This window comes from Chelon labrosus (assembly GCF_963514085.1).
Source record: "Chelon labrosus genome assembly, chromosome: 8".
Lineage (NCBI taxonomy): Eukaryota > Metazoa > Chordata > Actinopteri > Mugiliformes > Mugilidae > Chelon > Chelon labrosus.
In genome coordinates this window covers 925,692-946,206 of record NC_140358.1, presented here as the reverse complement: position 1 = coordinate 946,206, position 20,515 = coordinate 925,692, and the positions used below count along the sequence as shown (strand labels likewise).

The 20,515-nt window shown below is 40.4% G+C and overlaps 2 protein-coding genes across 4 annotated transcripts in view; both read right to left on the bottom strand.

Annotated features, from left to right (window-relative positions):
• The window catches only part of uvssa (UV-stimulated scaffold protein A), a 56,053-nt gene extending 45,405 nt beyond the window's left edge, over positions 1-10,648 (bottom strand). The window contains exons 1-8 of the mRNA XM_084549601.1: positions 10,174-10,648; positions 9,488-9,606; positions 8,328-8,481; positions 7,539-7,715; positions 3,988-4,108; positions 3,293-3,808; positions 2,429-2,538; positions 1,175-1,303 (exon numbers count right to left, since the gene is read on the bottom strand). Of these exons, the coding sequence (XP_084405727.1) occupies positions 1,175-1,303; positions 2,429-2,538; positions 3,293-3,808; positions 3,988-4,108; positions 7,539-7,715; positions 8,328-8,481; positions 9,488-9,603 (1,323 nt within the window). The 5' untranslated portion in view covers positions 9,604-9,606; positions 10,174-10,648. The remainder of the gene's footprint in view (positions 1-1,174; positions 1,304-2,428; positions 2,539-3,292; positions 3,809-3,987; positions 4,109-7,538; positions 7,716-8,327; positions 8,482-9,487; positions 9,607-10,173) is intronic.
• Positions 10,649-10,737: 89 nt separating this feature from the next.
• Positions 10,738-20,416, bottom strand: sil1 (SIL1 nucleotide exchange factor). Of its 3 annotated transcripts, XM_084549606.1 has the most exons (12): positions 20,222-20,413; positions 19,766-19,878; positions 18,438-18,591; positions 17,628-17,733; positions 17,413-17,497; positions 17,180-17,266; positions 14,551-14,646; positions 14,325-14,446; positions 13,053-13,149; positions 12,797-12,961; positions 12,181-12,345; positions 10,738-12,024 (listed from the first exon to the last, which is right to left on the bottom strand). In XM_084549606.1, the coding sequence occupies exons 2-12, from the start codon at positions 19,871-19,873 to the stop codon at positions 11,827-11,829; spliced, it is 1,383 nt and encodes a 460-aa protein (XP_084405732.1). In that variant the 5' UTR covers positions 19,874-19,878; positions 20,222-20,413; the 3' UTR covers positions 10,738-11,826. The 3 variants fall into 3 exon arrangements, with proteins under 3 accessions (XP_084405732.1, XP_084405731.1, XP_084405730.1); XM_084549605.1 differs by having other exon boundaries at positions 12,797-12,913; positions 19,766-20,416; XM_084549604.1 differs by having other exon boundaries at positions 19,766-20,413.
• Between the last annotated feature and the right edge of the window lie 99 nt (positions 20,417-20,515).

The following is a 20,515-nucleotide window of genomic DNA, read 5'->3' as shown; positions in this document are numbered from 1 at the left end:
AGAACCCACAAAGACACAGGGAGAACATGCAAACTCCACACAGTGAGTCAGGCATTATTCAGAATGTATAGTACTTTATATATAGCACATTTCCATCCTCGGAGAATGGAAATGTACAGTACTGCAGTACTGAAAAGTTTAGAAGAATATAGTCTGCTACAGTTGTGATCATATCATATCAAACTGCATCACTCCTCTAAATTAGAGGGTGACACAATTGTCGTTCCCATCCCATCCCGAGCCCACGAAAATACTCCCGTCATATCCCGATCACGTGACTGCGCCCCCCCAAAAAATCCTGTCCCGCAAAATCCCGAGAGAAAGACTCCCAAATCCCGTCCCGCTCACTATGTTGTTGTCTAAAGTTATCAGACTCTGTTGCCCAACTTGCCTCCCTGTAGCATGTTTGGTTAATCGCGGTCAAATCACTGAGGTTGCCTCGGAAATTTAGGCTACACTTAGGGCAGCTGCTTTGTCTTGCTCTGATAGGCTACCAATCAACAACAAACGTATCGTGGGTTGTAATTGGTTCTCTTTTCTAAAATGAAATGCCTCACAATCTTTGGGCGCACTCACCAGTGCATTGCAGCGTCATTTTTTAATTTAATCTCTTGCTCCGTCCCGCTCCTGCCCGCTCCCGTTGATTATTTGCTCTATCCCGTCCCTATCACGTCACCAACAGTGAAATTTACTCCCGTACCACGGGACTCCCACGGGAATACCGTGACCCGCGGGAGTCCCGAAAAATTGTCACCCTCTTCTCTAACTCTGTACTATCAGTGTTTAATACTGATGTCTTGATCTGATTTGTGGTATAACGCTGCCATCTGCTGGACGTGCTATAAAATAGTACGAATTACACCATGTAATTAAACACGGGTAAAAACATCTCTTTTATAAAGACCCTAAAGCATGACTGACCTCCCTCTATTGACTGCCTGCTTAAAGTATCTGATATAACAAAGAAGGCTTCACCCTAAATCTTTTAACTGACACAAACCTGCCTAAATGCTTCACAGGCAGACTATGGATGCAGGGAGTATTATTACATTGTTTTTCTTTGATTACAACAGCAATTTTTACCTTCACTCTAGTGCTGCGGTAGACATGATTTTTAAAAGAATATATGCACATATCGGCTTTACTAACAGTTGTAATACTATGTGGAACTCACCACTTTGCGAACCCTGGTCTTGTAGTCAATGTGAAGCTCCTGATGTTTCTGCAGAGCAGCTTCTAAAGACCTCTTCAGATCCAGCGCTCGTCTCAACAGCTGCTGCTCTGCACCTGACTTGGTAAAGACCTGCAAACATAAAGACAGGGGCAGCCAAACTGGTTAATGATATCTGTTGGGTTTAAGGGCTTCCTCAACAGACAAAACAAATTAAGAGCAGATAGAAAGAAGACCAGAGTTTCTACAGATAGATTTTAAGAACAGACCTCCCCTGGACTGAAAACACCACAGCACTCAAGAGGACTCAGCAACATCCCCCCAAACATTCTGACAGCCTTCTACAGAGCCACCATTTACAGTATCCTGTCGAACAGCCTCACTGCTTCCAGCATTCATTCATTCACTTAATCATTGTATAAGTAGCTCTTAAACTTACAATTATTAATAACAGTGCAATTTTTATAAACAGTGTACAGTTGTGTATATCAAAAGCAAGGTATGGTGTGTGTCTTGTCAGCCTAACAAACAATCAGGCATAACATTATGTCCACCTTCCTAATATTGTGTAGGCCTCCCTTGTGGGTCAAAAACGGTTGTGACTCATCAGAAAATGGACGTAGGCATTCTAAGGGTGTCCTGTGATGTCTGGCAACAGAATGTTGTCACAGGGCCTTTGGGTCCTATGAGTTAAGGGGAGGGACCTCTGTGGATCAGGCTTGTTTCGGTGCATCACACAGATACTTGATCAGTTTGGAATCTAGGGAATTTGGAGGCCAGGCCAACACCTTGTTCTGTTCTTCATGTTTTTTGAGTTGTCCTTAAATCGTTTGTGCCTGTGTCAGGCAGCATCATGCTGGGGATGGCTGCTGCTATCAAGGAGTGTCATTTCTATGTGGTGAGGTTCCAAATGCCAGGTCCAAAGGTTTCCCAGCAGAATATTACATTGTCATAAGATCAGTCTACTGTCAGTTTTTTTAATGTTGTTGCTGGTGGGTGTATGTAGCCAAGTGGGACTAGGAGAAACAGTATTTCACATCCCTGTTTGTTTTTATTAACATATTGTGGAAGTAAAAATAAACACTTGAATCTTTAAGCACCAGTAGTATTAATGTCTACAAGCAGCAGATGAAGGAGTGATGCAATTATGGATTATCAATCATGTTAGTAATCAACATATATACAAATGTCAAGGCACATTAAATGTAACAACTGATTACATGTCTACATATCTGAGCTCAGAGTGTAAGTACTAACCTGAATCCAACCCTGGACGGCTGGGAGGTGTTTGGTTGTTATCAATCTGTGGAGGTCTATCACAGTGGAAATCACTGGCTCATTATCTTCTGTCTCTTTAACGTAGAGACCTGAATGAAAAAGAAAAAAAAGAACACTACTGATATAATGAGCTCAGAATAGACACAATCATATCATAGTAGTAAATATTCCCAGAATACCTATTTCTACACGGAGACAAACTGATAAAAAAAAAGTCTCCTTATAACCAAGCTTCTTAAGACTTTAAAGTCTTAAGAAGCTTGGTTATAAGGAGACTTTTGAGCCTTCTCAAATATTCTGATTAAACAGTCTGGTCAAACATTGTTAAGAATGATTTTAAAACATGTGATTACATTTTTATTATAGTTTTGGATATACATTATTTTGTAGTAACTGGGCCTATCCATGATTTTTCCATGAACTGTGGGAGCAGCTCTTTACAGCTTTGTCAAATGCTAAACATTCTCTACTGAAAAAGACACATAAGGAGTCAGCTTGCCCAAAATGAATTTTTGCTTTGACAGTTTCCAACACGTGGTGCTATACTAAAGTCAGTAACTGAGTAAATGCAAGGATTGAAGCTCACAGTATGTATGAACAGCTAAGTAGAATATGTCCATTAGTATAATTAGTAGGTATAATGTATGAAATGAAGGGTAATATAGCAGAAATGTAAACTGTTCAATAGTCAATCTATAAAACTGTGTTATACAGTTGCTGAGTCACCTGCATAATAATTCTGAGGTACAAAGTTTTTAAGGCTGCTAGAACACTTTGCAGTGAAGTGAAAGCTGTCTGTTTTTCTATTCACTAGCATTACAGTGTTAATCTAGTTGTACCCACCATGACTGATGTTCAGGTCCAGACTGTAAGAGTAAGAGATGAGGCCAGAACTCCTGCAAAACAAGTCTTCATCAACAGTCCCCTCCTCTTCACTACTTCCCTCCTCTTCTTCCTCCTCATCTTGTCTGTGCTCTCCCTCCTCCTGTGTATTCTCCATCTCTCCTTTCTTCTCTTCCCTAACTTCAAACTCCCTCTCCTCGCTTTCAGATGTTTTCTCCTCATTATCCTTCCCTCTCTTTCCCTCTACTTTGGTCTCCTTGTTCTTTTGAGTCTCTGATATTCTTTTGTCTCCTTTCTTTTGATTCCAAGTGCTTTTCTTTTCTTCCCTGCCCTCCTCCATTGTTTGCAACTTTTCTCCTGTTCCATCTTCCTTCAGGTCTTTGCTGCAGCAGGGCTGGTCCTTATCCAGTGGACACTTATTGGCTGTCTGGATATCCGGGAGGTCAAACCCAGGGAAAAGCAGCCTCATACAGGATTCCATCTCGGTCAGTGTTGCCTCAATTTCTTCATATGACTCTGACAAGAAAATAACACTTTGTGAATAAAGTGCAAGACAGTCATTGGTAAAGTTCCAACAATATCTTAAACGACTGTCAGAATATAAAAGAAACAAACAGTAGGCCAATATTTGAAAATAAAAAAAAATAAAAAACAACTTTTATTATTATGTAGTGAATAATGTGACTGGTGTTCACCATCCATGTGTTTGACTGCTGCTTCCACTCTCTCCTTGTAGATCCTCTCCATTTTTCTCTGCCTCTCCTCATCCCTCCTCCTCTCTGTTACTGTCCTAGCCTCAGCATCCTGAAAGTCCACCTGAAAATATGGACAACTCACTTCATTGTCATGGAAAATATTGTCATCGTGCAACAGTGTGTGCTGCTGCAGAAATGATGTGGGATCATTTTTGCATTACCACCAAAAGGGATGAGTTGTAATACTGAAAATGTCAGTATTAAATTCAGACATGCAACAGTGAAAATGAGCTTTGTTCTATCTGTCTCTCTGTCTGGAACAGTCAATCTTGCACTGACTCAGACAGTGCTAGATTTCTCCTCTAGTCACGTCAAGTCAAAGTTTATTTCTATAGCAAATTTAAAAATAACCTCAGTTGACCAAAGTAATGTACAAGCAAATGCAAATATTTCCCCATTAATACAAAACCAATAAATATGAGTTAAAATAACAAATAAAACATCAAACTAGATGATCGCAAGAGATCATAAAGGGGTCCATGCCATGGCAAAGTCGTCCCCAAGCGGGATGCAGAGGCATAAGCGGGTCGGACACGGCCTGAAGCAAAGTGTCTGCAGAGGAATCCCTTGGCTGACAAATGAATTAGAGTCAGGCGGGTCAGAAGCTTTGGTGAAAATTTGGTGGGGTTGTATGCCGTCTCCCACAGATGCCATTGCCTCAGTCTGCCATTAGAGGGAGTCAAAGGCTAAAGCAGGTGGGAAAAGGCCTGACAGGAGGTCAAGTGTCACCTGTAGCTCTCTCTATAGACCGTATTGCACGAAACTTGGTGGGCTTGTAAGGAGTCATCCGCAGATTATTGTCAAATTTCAAGCAGTTTACCTGGTGCAGAGGTTGCGCTAGACTTTTTCGTTGTCTGTCATTTTGACTGACAGGGTCATACAAATCCCGTCATAATCTATTTTTACCCGTCACTTTAATTTTTTAAAATGATAATAATGACATATTTAATTTTCAGGAATTTTTCATTAACTGTAAGTACTTTTTCAGAACAGTATTGACTTTAAATGGTAAAAAAAAATAATTACAAAAAGTTTGTGCTGCCGACAGGTCTTATCCGTACTCGGACCGGGACTGCTAGCGCTAACAGCTCTTAGATGGCACCGTAGGGTTGAAGTGCTTCAGTGGTATGCAAACTTCTTTATTTATTTTTATTTGCACAATTTGCACAAAAGTCTGCTTTTATCAAGGCTTCCATCAGGTAATTTTTTAAAATAAAATTTGCCTTCCATCAGTCCTAGCAACGTGCTTTCATCCGATTCCTCCATTTTGGTAGCTGTTAGCCGTATAGACATATATACATATATACTGTATATAAGTCAATGGTTAGCCGAGCTCCGACGTGTGCATCAGTGTAATCGGTGTACCAGGAAATCATGCACTGACAAAAGTTCCGTGTTGTTTGGAATGCAAACTGCGATTGGAGACAAGAGCCAATTAATAACGTCACTCGACACCAAGTGGTCAGGGATGTGACTTGCAATCTCTCAAAATGACAGACTGCCTTCAGATTTTTCCATCACAGTTTTAAAAAAACGGTCAGTGACGGAAAATATGCGGTTAATGCGACCCCTGCTGTGGTCGATCCTAAAATGGACTGGAAGTCAGGGTAGGGAGGTCACGTGTGATGTGATCACGTTTTTTTCCTGTCAAAAGACGAGCAGCTGCATTCTGCACAGCCTGCAGCAGACGTATTGATGACTGGTCAAGTCCAATGTACAGAGAGTTGCAGTTGTCTATGCAAGAGATAATGAAGGCGTGAATTATCTTCTCAAAATCATGTGAGGGGAGGAAGGCCTTCACTTTACTAAGAAACCATAATTGGATAAAGCTCGTCTTGACCACTGAACTGATCTGTTTATCAAATTTAAAGGCAGATTCAAAAACAGACTGGCAAAAAGAGGCTAAAGGGCAGATGGCACTGTCAAAACCATCTAAAAGATTAGGTTATCTAAATAATATAATTTCTGCTTTGTTCTTATTAATATTAAGGACAAATGCCTATATTCATGACTGCGCATCTTTCAGAGAATTCAGCAGGGCCTGTATAGAGGCCGTTCTGTTAATACATCTACCTGCTGCATCCTACTAGATTCAAAATAATCACAGATATACTGTTTGTATTGCAGAATGTAAGTAAGAAAGGAATCAGTCGTATTAGGTGAAATCTGCACACAGACACAACCAGAAAACTCTAGTGTCATTATTAGGGGTGCACGATAATTGGAACGATATCTGGAAATTATGACGTCATTCCGATAAGTCCGATATCATAACGAATGGCCGCGATAATATATAATATATATTTTTGTCAGTACTGCGGTGTGAGTGGTTGTTTTAATCAATCACTCCAACTCCCACATGAGACCTGAACGGCCTGAAGTGAATGCTGCGTTCAAGTGGCATCGGTATAATCGGAAAAACAACATTATGGCTGAAAAAAATCATTAAAATACTCCTTCATGTCGGAAAACAACTCGTCAACTCGGTCATGATTTTGGTAGTAACTGCCATTACCCAGGATGTTACACAAACAAAAAACGTCGGAAAAACGACTCTCTAACCGGGAACAGGGAACTTCCATCACCACTTGAATGCAGCACAACGTGCATACGTTTGTAAACCAACAACATGGCGGCGGCGGTGGTGGTGTGGGACTTTTTCAAAGTTTCCGAGGATGACATTTCTCTGGCTGTTTGTAATAAATGTTTAAAGAAAGTGCCAGGTGGAAGGTGGAAAAATCAGCACCAGCTTTAATACCTAGAACAGGGGTGCCCATTACGTTGATCACAATCGACCGGTAGATCGCGAAGGCAATGCGGGTAGATCGCGTGCCATTGAAAAAAATGTTTTAGATGTTAGTCTGAAACGTTTATCTGTGACACCTCCAAAAAAAACGTCAAGACAAACGTTCATCTTTATTTATTTTTACTTTATATTTGCAACATGCCCTCAGTTCAGCGGCACACATGCACAGCCACGCACGACTTCAACAACTCAAGACCACCGTCTTTCTTAAAGTGACAGCGCTACTTTTCTAAAGGTGCAGTGCACCAATTTTTCTTGATAAAAATAAAAACAGATGGATAGAGCTTTTAACACTGTAGCAACAAATAGTATGATATATGGGTCGATCACTTTGACTTGGTCGTTGTAAAAGTAGCTCGCAAGCCAAGAAAGTGTGGGCACCCCGACCTAGAACATGAAAAGTCATTTGAAACATAGCCATCGATTCGATGGAGTTTTGAAGGCGTATGAGGACGCCAGCGTGGCTTTTGCTCATTAGTCTTCCTCATCTTCAGGTATGTTATCGGTATCGGCCTTTGGAAGCGGAAAGTTATCGGTTATTGGTTTTTAAAAAAAGTTATCATGCATCCCTAGTCATTATTTCAAAATTGCAATCATTTTAGTGTGTAACAAAAACAAAACCTTAGATTTCCAAAATCAGTTAGATATTAAACTTGTGCTTAAAGGCACTCTGTATCTTTCATACCTTTTTAACCTGTTTGAGGAAGTGAAAGCCCAGTGTCAACTTCTTATAAGCAGAGCCATAAGAGGCTTGCCATGACTGAACAGTCTGGATGGCCAGGGACCTCAGTTTCCTGGCTACTTCTTTTGGAGGAGGGAGGGGCTGCTCTGTATTTGTCTCTACTGTTAACTCCAAGAACTCCTGCAGGAAAAGAAGGGAAAGGAAAGACAGCAGGAGAGACATGGGATGAGGACAAGAGAAGTTGTTAATGCAAAAGATGGGGGACATAATCATTCCTGCACTGACCAAAATCACATTTAGGCTTTAAATTCACTTACAGTCAAAAACACATTGTAAAAGTTTGGAACAACTTACTTTGAATAAAAGTGATTAGCTGGCAAGTTATACTGTCTGGAAACAAAACAATGACTTCTCTTCTCTTTCTGTGATCAACACAGGCTCATTTATTTTGACTTCTGGTGATATGATGTAATACAAACATTAGTTGTGTCCAGTATGAACTGTGCAGATGGCAATTTTTCACCCACTCCCTTTTAATAACTACTAAAAAGAGCCTTTTTGCGTGTACTCAACAAATGTTCTGTTGTAATGTCAGCTACTTCACTTTATATTGCTATTCTTTTTGAGGTTCTATATGTTTAAATTGGCAAACTGCCACAAGTAAACCTAAGCTGAATTAGTCATGTAATTTCACTGCATTTTAAATTCCATCTGGAATACCACTGGAGTGTTGATTCAATCAGAAAAATGAGGTGCTGCAGTGTATAGTGTAGATTAGAGCTATAGATTCACCTGGAAGTTGTCCACCAGCAACATCCTAAAGTGGTGTGACCGGGTGAAGAGCTCAGTGGCTATCTGGAAGGCAGATAGTCGAATTTCGGCATGCTCTTGATTTAGCTGGGACATCACAGAGTGGTACACATGTTCAATGCAGTCATTAGAGACCCTGAGAGGAATGCAAGGCAAAAAGAGAAAAGTGAGTATACACACCGATCAGACACAACATTATGACCACCTTCCTAATATTGTGTAGGTCTCCCTTGTGCCTCAAAAACATTTGTGACTCATCAGAGAATGGACCTGGGCCTCCCGAGGGTGTCCTGTGGTGTCTGGCAACAGAATGTTGTTAGTGGGGGCCTTTGGGTCCTATGGGTTGGCCTCTGCGAATCCGACTTGTATCACACAGCATCACACAGATACTTGATCAGTCTGTGCTTTATAGGGACTGTGGAGGCCAGGTCAACACCTTGTGCTGTTTTTCATGTTTTTTGAGTTGTTGCTAAACTGTTTGTGTGTGTGTGTCTGTGTCAGGCTGCATGCTGCTAGGGGTTGGCTACTGCAATAAAGGAGTGCCACTGATATGGGGTGAGGGTGCCTTGTCTCGTCTAGGTGGGTGATACATGTCTAAGTAACATCCACATGGGTGCCAAGTCCAAAAGTTTCCCATCAGAACATTGTATTTTCACAAGATGGTCAATGTTATTCACTTCTCCTGTCAGTGGTTTTAATGTTGTGCCTAATCGGTGTGAGTTGTAATGAACCAAGCAAAATGAAGATTTTAACAAGGACAAGAATAATATAGTCATATTATGACTATATTATTCATCTCTATGCTGGCTGTCTGTATGACACTGTCTATTCAGTGCATTTTTGCCACTGGATTTCACAGAAATGTGTAGTAATGTTGGTATATTATTGTTATTTGTGTATAATCACATGAGTTCTAGCATCCAGTTTTGATCATATTTGGGCATGGAACTCTTAAGATCAACAGCTCTGTTTAAAAACATGAAGACCACCAGTGAACATACTGTATTATTTGGACTTCAAGTGCTTTAACACTTTATAACAAACATGACAACAGAAGACTACACTAGATGTATGCACTGTTGCCACCCAGAGTCTGAAATATACAGGTATACAGTCACATATAACTGACTACTCTGACATACTTGCAGATTCTCTTGACCTCCTTCATTTTGTCCTGGTTGAGCTGTGGCTGTCCTGATGTGGTCAGTTCCTCCACCAGCTCTGACAGCCGGTCCCTCTGAGACAGCTCCATAGCCATTAACTGACATACACAAAAATATATGCTGTAGTCTAAAAGGAGTTGAAACAATTTCAGAAATATAGAGAGAAAATGGTAAAACTGTACACTGTATCAAAATCTCTGGGACGGCTAAGAAATATTAAATATAAGTTGTTACGGGAGGGCCATGCCTTTGTGAATGAAAACAATCGATTAAGCGCGTGCTTAAATGAATGCCAGGTATATCGTAGTGTGCCCAATTTTCTACACACAGTAAGATTACAAAGGCATGTCATCAACACCCGCCGTCATAACTATATACAAGAAAATAATTAGGTATGCTAACAGTAAGGTTTGAAACTTGCGACATTAAAGGGTAATGGATATTTATTCTAGTTACATATTTGCTCACATTCTAATGAACTTAATTCGCCAACCAGAAAAAATATATATATATATATATTCAAACCCTATCCAATCTTAATTTAAAGTACCCGTTTCTTTTTTTGTGTGTGCTCTGGAGCGTACAGTTATTTGAAGGCTAGCACTCAACTAGCTTCAACAATGCTAACAATACGGTAACAGAACCTCTGTCCATTTTCCACTTACCAGCTGATAGCTCCTTTTAAAGTACTCAACCTCAGGAAATATTACAGCTGTCAGCTCCAGGTGACAGCTTTTTCAGTCATGTTAAAGTATAATAAAGGAACCACGGCTATGCTGTCCTGTTTACTAACACCTTCCTTCGGGGTTATGTAGGTATGTCAAATAATAACAGTTAAAAAAAAAAAAAGACTTGCATTACCGGTAAGCACTTGTACTTCCGGTTCAACTTTTCACAGTAAGATCCTTCGCTAAACAGACAGTGCGGGTGGACCTTTTATATGCAGTCTATGGGGTGGACCAGCCTTGAGCCAAACAATGAACACTTTCACTGTATGAACTGTCTTTAGATAAATTCAGTTCATACTGTCAATACAGTGTTCTTTTTAACTGTGTCTGACAGGTGGTAATAATGCTTTTATGGTCACTGTACAGACTGTATTTTTGAGTTTCGGCATACTACATCTAACTGAAAGGTCTTATTGTGAGACCATGCATCATTTGCTCCAAAATGCATCAACATAACACCATGAATTGCAAATATTTTTTTTTATTATTTTAAATTACCAACACTTAGTAAAATATTTTCCACAATCCTAAACAAAATTCATTCATTCATTCATCTTCTGTAACCGCTTATTCCTATGAAGGGTCGCAGGGGTCTTCTGGAGCCTATCTCAGCTGTCATCGGGCGAGAGGCGGGGTACACCCTGGACAGGTCGCCAGTCCATCGCAAGGCTAACACAGAGCGACAGACAACCATTCACACTCACATTCACACCTACGGCCAATTTAGAATCACCAATTAACCTAATGAGCATGTCTTTGGATGGTGGGAGGAAGCCAGAGTACCTGGAGAGAACCCACGCAGACACAGGGAGAACATGCCCTAAACAAAATTGATAAATCTATTCCAGTCACACACACAGTCCCCAAAAGTCACAAAGGGAAAGTTTTGCATTACCTTGCCATAACTTTCACAATAGGTCACAATACTGTTGCATTTCATCTCACCCATGCAGAAAAGCTCAGTGCTTTTATGACATGCTGACTTGTTAAAGGCCACTGCTGGTTGTGACCCCAGTGTGCCCTCATCTATGCCTGTATGGCACAAGTTTAAAAAAAAAAAAACGAAGATGCGTTGGTTGTTAGGTTGTTTTGTCAGTATGACATTCTTTTTTTAATAAAGCAAATACTGACTACATAGGAGTTGCATGTGTGCAGTGATCCATTCGAGAATTTAAGCTACTGTATTCATGAATTAATAAAGCACTGTGCGGTCAAACGGCTGTACAGCTGGACATGTCCATGGCAGCAAATAGTGAACCAGGAGCACTGGATGCATAAAGTGACATATAACCTCTCCATTCAGTATTAACTGCGGAGTTTTAAGATTGGGCTGGACCAAAACACTTGTGTACAATTCACATGAGTTAGAAGAAATGCAAAACCTTTGGAGGGAATTCAAAAATATTCTATCAAAAAGGCCACCAATAAAATATTAGTTGATTATTACTGTCATGTCCACTACTTTTCTGCCTACATGGGTGCATTCTATGTCCTTGATTTGCATGCAGTTTTCATGTTTGAAGACTCTTTCCACCTGTGGTCTTCTCCTCTAAGCATCACATTGTAATAAATATTAAAATACAATCCTGGTCATTTCATTTTGACTTGCAGGGCATCTATTAGGTCAACTATCTCTGCAAAGTAGCTGTTCTCCTCTCCTAGAATCATTTCTGACTGGACCATTTCCTCGTACTGGTCTTTAAGAGAAAGCAGAGAGCTCAGCAGAGAGTTGTCCAAACGGTACTGATCCAAACACACAGAAGCCATCGCCAACAAAGCCCGGAGAGCCTGCAAAAACATTGGTACAAACTTTCAGGATTTGTTATACCACATTTGTTTAGCCTGTCTGGAGTCTTCAGGATTATTTCACTTCTAAAGCTGATCATAACTTGCGTCAATAATCACCATGGTTTTAAAACCCCTCTATTGTTTCAATCAGCTCACTTTCTCTCTGTAGTCATGTTCAGTGGAGTCCAGCAGCTGTGGGACCAGACTGCACCAGCCTTTCTCTAACAGCTCCCCCTGCAGGGGCACCCTGGAGTACTGACGCACCCTCTCCTTGTGGGAGGCATCTGAAACTGGGTCCAGGTGTGCCTGGGAGATCAGCTCCTGGTGGAGCAGAAGAGAACAGCATGAATGTCATCTAAAGAACCAGATTAAGTATTCTTAACAAGAGCCACTTCAACTCTGAATCCCAATCCTAATTCCCCAGATACAGCTACCTAATAATTGCAGAATGCTTTAAGATGCAGACTCCAAACATAGTAGAAGAAAATTCCCAGAATGCCTTGCAAACTGATTCAGTGTTCATGATATTGCAGAGGTATGGATTTAAGATCCATCATGTAAATATATAACCTCTGTAACTCCCGTTTAAGCTTACTTACCCTGTCTGCACTTTATCCACTTTATTCATACAGCCATGTTTCCTCTATGGGCAGTTTTGAACATTTCAAACCTTTATAGCACAATTTCACTCATCAATCATTAGAACAAGCTTTAGAAAGAAAATCACAGTCACACTCTTCTTTAATACATGCTGAAAAAATATCAAAAGTACCTTCTCACTGATCATGTCATACAACATGGTAACAATACGCGTACGCAGAATTCCTCTTCCATCCAACCTGAACAGCTCCGATAGAACCTGCAGGCCACCATGTGACAGGAAGTGACGCTGTGCGTAGGGGAAGTTGCGTAAGAGAGAGGCCACTGCAAACAGTACCTAATACGAAGACAGTCACAGATACACAACATCACAGTTGAATTATATTCATTTGGACACCCTATTTTGACAGTAAAGCATTTGAATGTACCTTCTTTTTGACACTCAGTGGCTCTGCAGTGGCCAATGTGGTCAACAGTGTCTGCAGAGCACCGCTCTCCATAGCTTTCACTTGAACCACAGGGTTACTGCAGGACACAAACACATCTATGAGGAAGACAACAGTGCTACTACTTCACAGAGTCCAGATTTTGTAGTGTAACTCATGAAAATCACCTATGAGCAGATCCATCCAATTCTGATCTATTGCAATGCAACAGCACATCAGTTTTTAAACTTTCAAATAGAGCCAACTGTTAGTAAGACAAGTTACAGCAGCAACTGGCTAGATGTGCCACTGTGATCTACTGTATGTGCCTAAAAGCAAGCAGAGCAAATACTAAAACAAGGATCACCCTCATGGATATTGGCATAAGCATTTGTCTTCTGATCTCCTAATTACTTTTTGTCCAAATGAAAAAAGAGGGATTGGCTGTAGAGGTGGCAAATAAACAATGCAAAGCACTGCAATGCATTTTGCAAAGGGGACCCTGTCTTGTCGTTGGTATGAAATATAAATACGTGCTATACTAACATCTTTCATTAGTCAGAGATTAGTTAGAGCTGGTCATCTGGCCGTTTCTCCAGAAAGTAAATGATCCTCATTTGCATGGTAAAACACTTGTACAGTATATTTACAAGAGGGAATTAGGCAACTATAATCAAAAAGCGAATTCTATCAAACTTAACACTGTCCAAGGATAGTATTTTAATTCACCCTACTCCTTGTCAATTATTCAGTAAAAGATCCTTTTTTAACTTGGTTGGTAGCTGCTGTCTCACTAAACCCTAGAAAATCAACATTTTGCAACTATGGAGTCTACTCAGAACGGTCCCGAGAGTGGAGCCATGCGGAGCCAGGATATCGACGACCTGCCTACACTTCCGCCAGACTCACTCACGTTTTCCTTTAATACTGTGCTCTGCTCTACCTCCACCAGTTACAAGGACACACTGTACTGTATGGGACCACGTCTTGATTGGCAGTGTGTTCTGCATAATTTGATGTGTTATTTGGACAGTTTTGCTTGTAGACCAAGGTTGAAGCTTAGCTCGAGTAGAGTGGTGGTATTAAGGTATGTTCTGACATTCAGACATCTTCAAGGTATGATATATTGTAGTACATAACCTGTGACCTGTACTAAAAATATAATAAAAAAAAAAAAAAAACACACATCATTTTCTGTGATTTTCTGCCAAGTACAGAATGTGGTTATAATAGGGTTCTTACTATAAATGAAATTAATCAACATGTTGTTTGTACCTGGCCAAAGCAGATCCCAGGACAAAGGCAGAGCTCTCCTGTAATCTAAAGTCAGAACTGTTCAGACCTTCTAGAATGAACTGGAGTCCTCCCATTGAGCACAGAGTCTGCGCATTATCCACCTAACACACACATAAAAAGGAAGGCAGAGTTAGAGACTTACACCTCAAAGAATAACTTCCTGACAGCAGTTATGTTTGAACATAAAGTGCATGTGCTCTGATACCTGGTGCACTAGATACTCCAGCTCCAGCAGGATGCTCCGTCTCTGCTCAGTGGTTGTGTTGCTGCTTCTGAACTGGTCCAGCAGGCGTCTCATTATCTAGACAACAGCAAAACAGACTTCCTTCTACTGAACCATAAACTAAATACACTTGCAGGACTCATGGCAACATTACAGTCATGCAGGTCTCTGTGCACAGAAGATTTGTGATAATAGTCGTTGCCAACAAAACATCCTGTTGAATGGTAGCTTGTCAGAGTTCCCTTCACCAATAGGAAGCTATAGATCGAATTTACTGCATATAATTAATTAGGCTAATTTCTAAAAGAGAAGGATTTAAGTTATAACTTAACCAGTGCCAGAGTTACAAGCCAATTACTTAAAATGAAAAACAATAAGAATACATTGAGGGCAGCATAGTGGTGTGGTGGTTAGCACTGATGCCTCTGGGGCCTTTCTATGTGGAGTTTGCATGTTCTCCCAGTGTCTGCGTGGGTTCTCTCCGGGTACATGCTTGTTAGGTTAATTGTAAATCCTAAATTGGCCATTAGTGTGAGTATGGTTGTCTCTCTCTCTCTGTGTTAGCCCTGTGATGGACTGGTGACCTGTCCAGGATGTACCCCGCCTCTTGCCCAATGACAGCTGGGATAGGCTCCAGCAACCCTGGAACCCTCCAGAGGAGAAGTGGTTACAGAAAATAAATGAATATACTGACTGATTACATGTTTCCTAGTTTAAGGATTCCTTTTTTTTTTTTTTTTTGCATAATCATGTAGTTACATTTTCTCAATAAATCTGAATCTTATTTCTGGCATAAAATACGATCGTTTACTCACCCATATAACTTTAGTGTCATTTTTTGTCATTCGGACGATATTTACATCCGCGCATATCCATATAGTGGGCCTCTAAATAGCGCATTATCTGCCGCGAAACTCATTAATTTCACCAATATTTTGTTATGGTATGCTGTATGCTATTCCCCGTTGAGTCTGGAGTTAAACAATCGTATTTTATGCCAGAAATAAGGTCCAGGTTGTAAAATACAGTAGTTCCCCTTTAAGCTCTGAACTTGGCGCTCTGGCCACGTAAAAGACAGGTGTGAACACCCCCAGGATGCATTGAGATCGCATTTGAGAGATCCGATCTCTGACCACATTTGGAGATGGTCTGGCTCACATGTGTCTGCATTCCTTTGATAGTGTGAACGCAATGCATTCTGAGACACATTAAAGACTATAATCAGCCTATAATCAACAGGGGTCAGTGGAGTTTTGACTCATTCATTCAGAAAAAAAAATACACAACCACCATTATAACCAACCATTATAAATGATCACCTGAAAAGGAAAAAGAGCCGTAAATGATGTCTGTTTAATAGTAATGAGAGCCTTTTAAAATATTCTGTTCTTGTTAACTGACTAAAAACAGATAAGTCTAAGTAAGAATTTACAATTGAAAAATATTTAATGAGTACACGAGTATGATTCTGTGTTAATTATTGATGCAGTCATGGGTGTGGTTAAGTTACGTATTTCGTCAATCACAGATTGTGGTGTGTATGGAAACTTCCAGGGTTGGATTTATAATCTGAGTTTTGTGCAGGTCTAACTAACGTCTGGGCGGAGATCAATGAATAATAACTTAATATGTGTGTCCAAGTCATAACATGCACACATAAAACAGCACTGTTCTCGGTTCTGGAGCAGCAGCAGAGATCCATTAGAGACCGTAGCTGTTAAAATATTCTACTGCGCCCCAGATGATGTCAGGGTTTATTTGCATACAGAGCACGAAACTGAGATCGGATCTGGAAACACATTTGGAGACGTATGTTAATGCCAGGTCTGAACACATGTACCTAAAGCTGGTCACTTGCAATTGGATAGCCCTAATCAGATATTAATGCAAGGTCTTAACAGGCCCTTTAAAGCTAAACCCTGGCAGTAGCTGGCCAGCAATTACCAGTAGCAGAGGGGGTAGGATGCCACAGGACTATAGGCCATTTTAGGGCCTGTTCAGACCTTGCATTAAGATCCGATCTGGGCGTTCCGATCACATAAAAGACAGGTGTGAACATCCCCAGGATGCATTGAGATCACATTTGACAGAGCTGATCTCTGATCACATTTGGAGGTGATCTGCGTCACATGTGTCCACATTCCCTTGGTAGTGTGAGCTTAATGTGTCCTGAGTCGCACTAAAGACCGCCTATACTCAACAGGAGTTTTGCCCCATTCATTCAGAACAAAACACACCACTATTATTTATATTATTCTGCCCTTGTAGCTGTTAACTAACTAAAAATTCAATACATCTAAGTAATAATTTACAAATGAAAGAATTGAATAAGAGTACACAAGGGTTATTTTGTGTTATTTATTGATTCTTGTTGATGTATAAGGAGCCGTGTGTGGTTCAGTTACATATTTCCTCAATCACCAATGTCTTCATTTACCTTTATTACAGGATATTATGGTGGAACCTTCCAGGGTTGCAGTTACAGTCTGAGTTTTATGCAGGTCTGTGTTTAAAATATTCTACTGCACATCCGATGATGTCGGGTTTATTTGCATACAGAGCATAAAACACAGACTGGATCTGAAGATGCATTTAAAGAATCTGAACATACCTCAACGTCCGTCTCCACCAGCAGGTCCAGCTGAGCCATGTCTTTCTTTAACTCCTCTAGGGGACGGAAATTAGATGCCACAGAGTCCTACAAACACACAGCTAGCTGTTTTAACTGTTAATAAAAATATACTATACTATTTCAACTAAAAGCTCCCAACACATAATCAGTGTACTGAAAACCGTGTGACTGCAGAGCTCCCAAACTGCCTTGTCTCTGTGCTTTGCTTCTACCTGATGGTCTGTGTCCGCCTTTATCTTCTTCATGGCTTGTTTGAGCTCATCAGGACTGAAGGATGACTGGGTCTCTCCTTTCTCCCTGCAAACACAGACCTTTACTGCCCACATTCCTATTTATCTTGTTCCTACCACATGGGCAGTAGAGACACACACACTATATCCTGAAGTCGCTTTATCCTCAAGAGTGTGATATTAGGCAGGGCCCACACCTGTGCTCCTGCATCCAGTATTTCAACTGCTCTTCTCCAAGCCTGACCTCCCTCTCACCCGTCTGCAGATTCAGCCTCACATGGGAACCTGCTGGCACTGCCTGGCCTATGAACACACACAGGAGATATGTCTTTACAGTGTGCAGAGCTGTATTTCCTCATTCTTCATTCATATAGTGCAGAAAATGCCTGTAGATTTGAAAAGAGTATGCATTTATTGCTCATTTCAAAGGCTGAATATGACTCTATGACTGACATTAGCTGTGCTGGATGAATGTGTGACTATGGACATGGTTACTGTCCAAATTTCCTCTAGTTGCATTGTGGTTGAATCTGTGGTGCTATGGATAAAACTGATTATATCTGAGAACTTGCAATGCTTCTATGAACCAAAGAAGCAAAACAACCATAGCCAGGCGACTCATACAGCACAATCAAAGAGACAACTAAGATAAGGTACCATGACATCAGTCCTATTCAAAGTTATTGTTGGCTCGAGAGAGAACTGGTCACCTAGTACCTGCTCTAGTTATCATTCTAACTGCAGGTGTAAATAACTATGCCTGAGCATCATCCAAAACCAGCAATAGTCAACTACACATAACATTACTCTTCATGGATCAGAAGATACAAATGTTACTGTGAGTGAACACAAAATTAGTCTAAAGAATTCCCCAGTAAACCATCAGCTGCTTCCTGATCTGTATTGTCCATAAAGGTCTTTATGTCTTAGAATTTAATGTTGGTATTCATACAGAGCCTGAGCAAACCTGAATAAAGCTAACGGTTTTACATACTCCTGTACATTACCTGATTTAAGTGTCTGCCACTCCTCAGTAGGCTGGACCACCTCCAAATCTCCTTTTCCATCATCATCATCATGAACTGTCACATCCTCCTCCTCATCACCATCGACTCCCTCTCCTCTCTCTGTGTACTCCACCACAGTTAAGGCACCTTCAGACTGCACACAGGTCAATTGTGGGGAAATAAAATTATAACATTTTTCAATTTCAATTCAAATTTTTTTTAAACTCATTTATTATGACACATGTCATGAACACATCAGAAATGGCCTACAGTCAGCACATGAGACTTAAATTTGTCTGCATGTTCGAAATCATACATACCCTACTGAACTATCCAGTTGTTCCTGTAGGCTATACCTTACATAGAAGGTCTCTCATCATTGAAGACGATAACTCTCCAAATGAACTCCACTAATCCTTAATTCATGACTCAAACTGTTTTTCATACTAATCCACCTGCTGTATGATCAAATGTTAACCATGAAGGTATACATAAGTATGGTATTCACTCCTGTTATTGAGTCAGCAAATGGACACGTTTTGAACATTTGTGGTGAACAGCTGAGTGACATACCCAGTCTCAATTTTTGAGAGTCCTGTTGAAAACCTGAAGTGGACTCATTGATTATGTAAAATCTGTTAATTTACATATTATTGTACTGATCTGTCTCAAATAAAATGACTGGGATAAAAAAACACAACCTATTTTATTTTTCCAGGTTCTGTAAAGCGTCTTTTTACGAACTGCATTGTTATTGAGATCATGTATACACAAATAATACAAAGTGTCAGGTTTAACTACAACACAACACCTACCCACAACAAAAATGTTTGCTGTTGTAGGCTATATCCTTCACTAAAGTAGATCATTCTACAAGCACTGAGGCAGACAGAGAGGCCAGCCAGCTAAACAGGGAGAAAATCAGCGGTCAGAAACCAAGGATCAAATGGCCAGGTGATCACATGACCATAGGTTTATTAGAGTTTCTCAGCTGGACAGGGCCTCTAAATGTGTTTTGCCTGGGATTTTGGCACAAGGGATTGTAACATCTAATCCTGTGTATTAATGAATGTTCTCGGTTGACAATGACTGCTTGTCAAATCCAGTGTGGGCTGCTCCCCTAAAAGTTTCAATGTCTTACTATCTAGACTGTAACGAAAGCCTCTCTAAATAAATAAGAGGAATTATGGTGGTGCATATGACTTGTTTGTGGTATACAAACCCTACACTAACACTTTAATGGGATATATTTTGCCATTGCTGAAACTTGTATAAATATAAAAACTAAATTCTAACATAAAAATAAGATGTCAAAAAGTAAAGTTCACCTTTTGGCTAAGAATGCTGACTATGCGACAGCAACTCAGCACCAACAGAAAAGCCAGGATCAAGCAGGCAAATGAACATCCTCCCACATGCCTGGATATCAGCCTCATGGTGACTGAAAAAGCAGAACACAGTACACCAGTAATAATATGTGCACACATGACAACATCAGAAGAGCTGGACATTTCTACTGGAGATGGAGATAAACTAAAGAAAATAAACTATATTTGAATGCATGAACGCGATGTAAACATATGTTACTATATGTATGTCACCAACGCACCAGACGCACCGACTGACAAAACGACCAGCACAGTGAGACACAAGTCGTGCAATTACAATGAAAGAGTCAGTTGTTATGAATACCAGAAATAGCTATTTTACAGGACACTTCAACGTTACTTTACCGTTAGCTAGCCATGAAACAAAGACACACGTAAAGGTTAACATACACTCACCGGCTGGTTTATTTAAAACACGAGAGGGACGTAAATAGCACCTGTTATCAGTGGCTTTAAAGCACGTATACTTCCCATATACCTAAGGTTTTGTCTCTTTTCACTCTACTCTCATTGGTCCCGATTGATCCACGTCATGTCATTTTCATCTTGATGCGGGGCAATGTCTGTTAAACCACACCACAACTCAGTGCTGCCACCTAATGTTGTGGAATATCAACCAGGGAAATGAAAAATGACGTAAAATACTACAAGCATTTTTATATTATTTATGTACTAGAAAAAGGAAAAAAG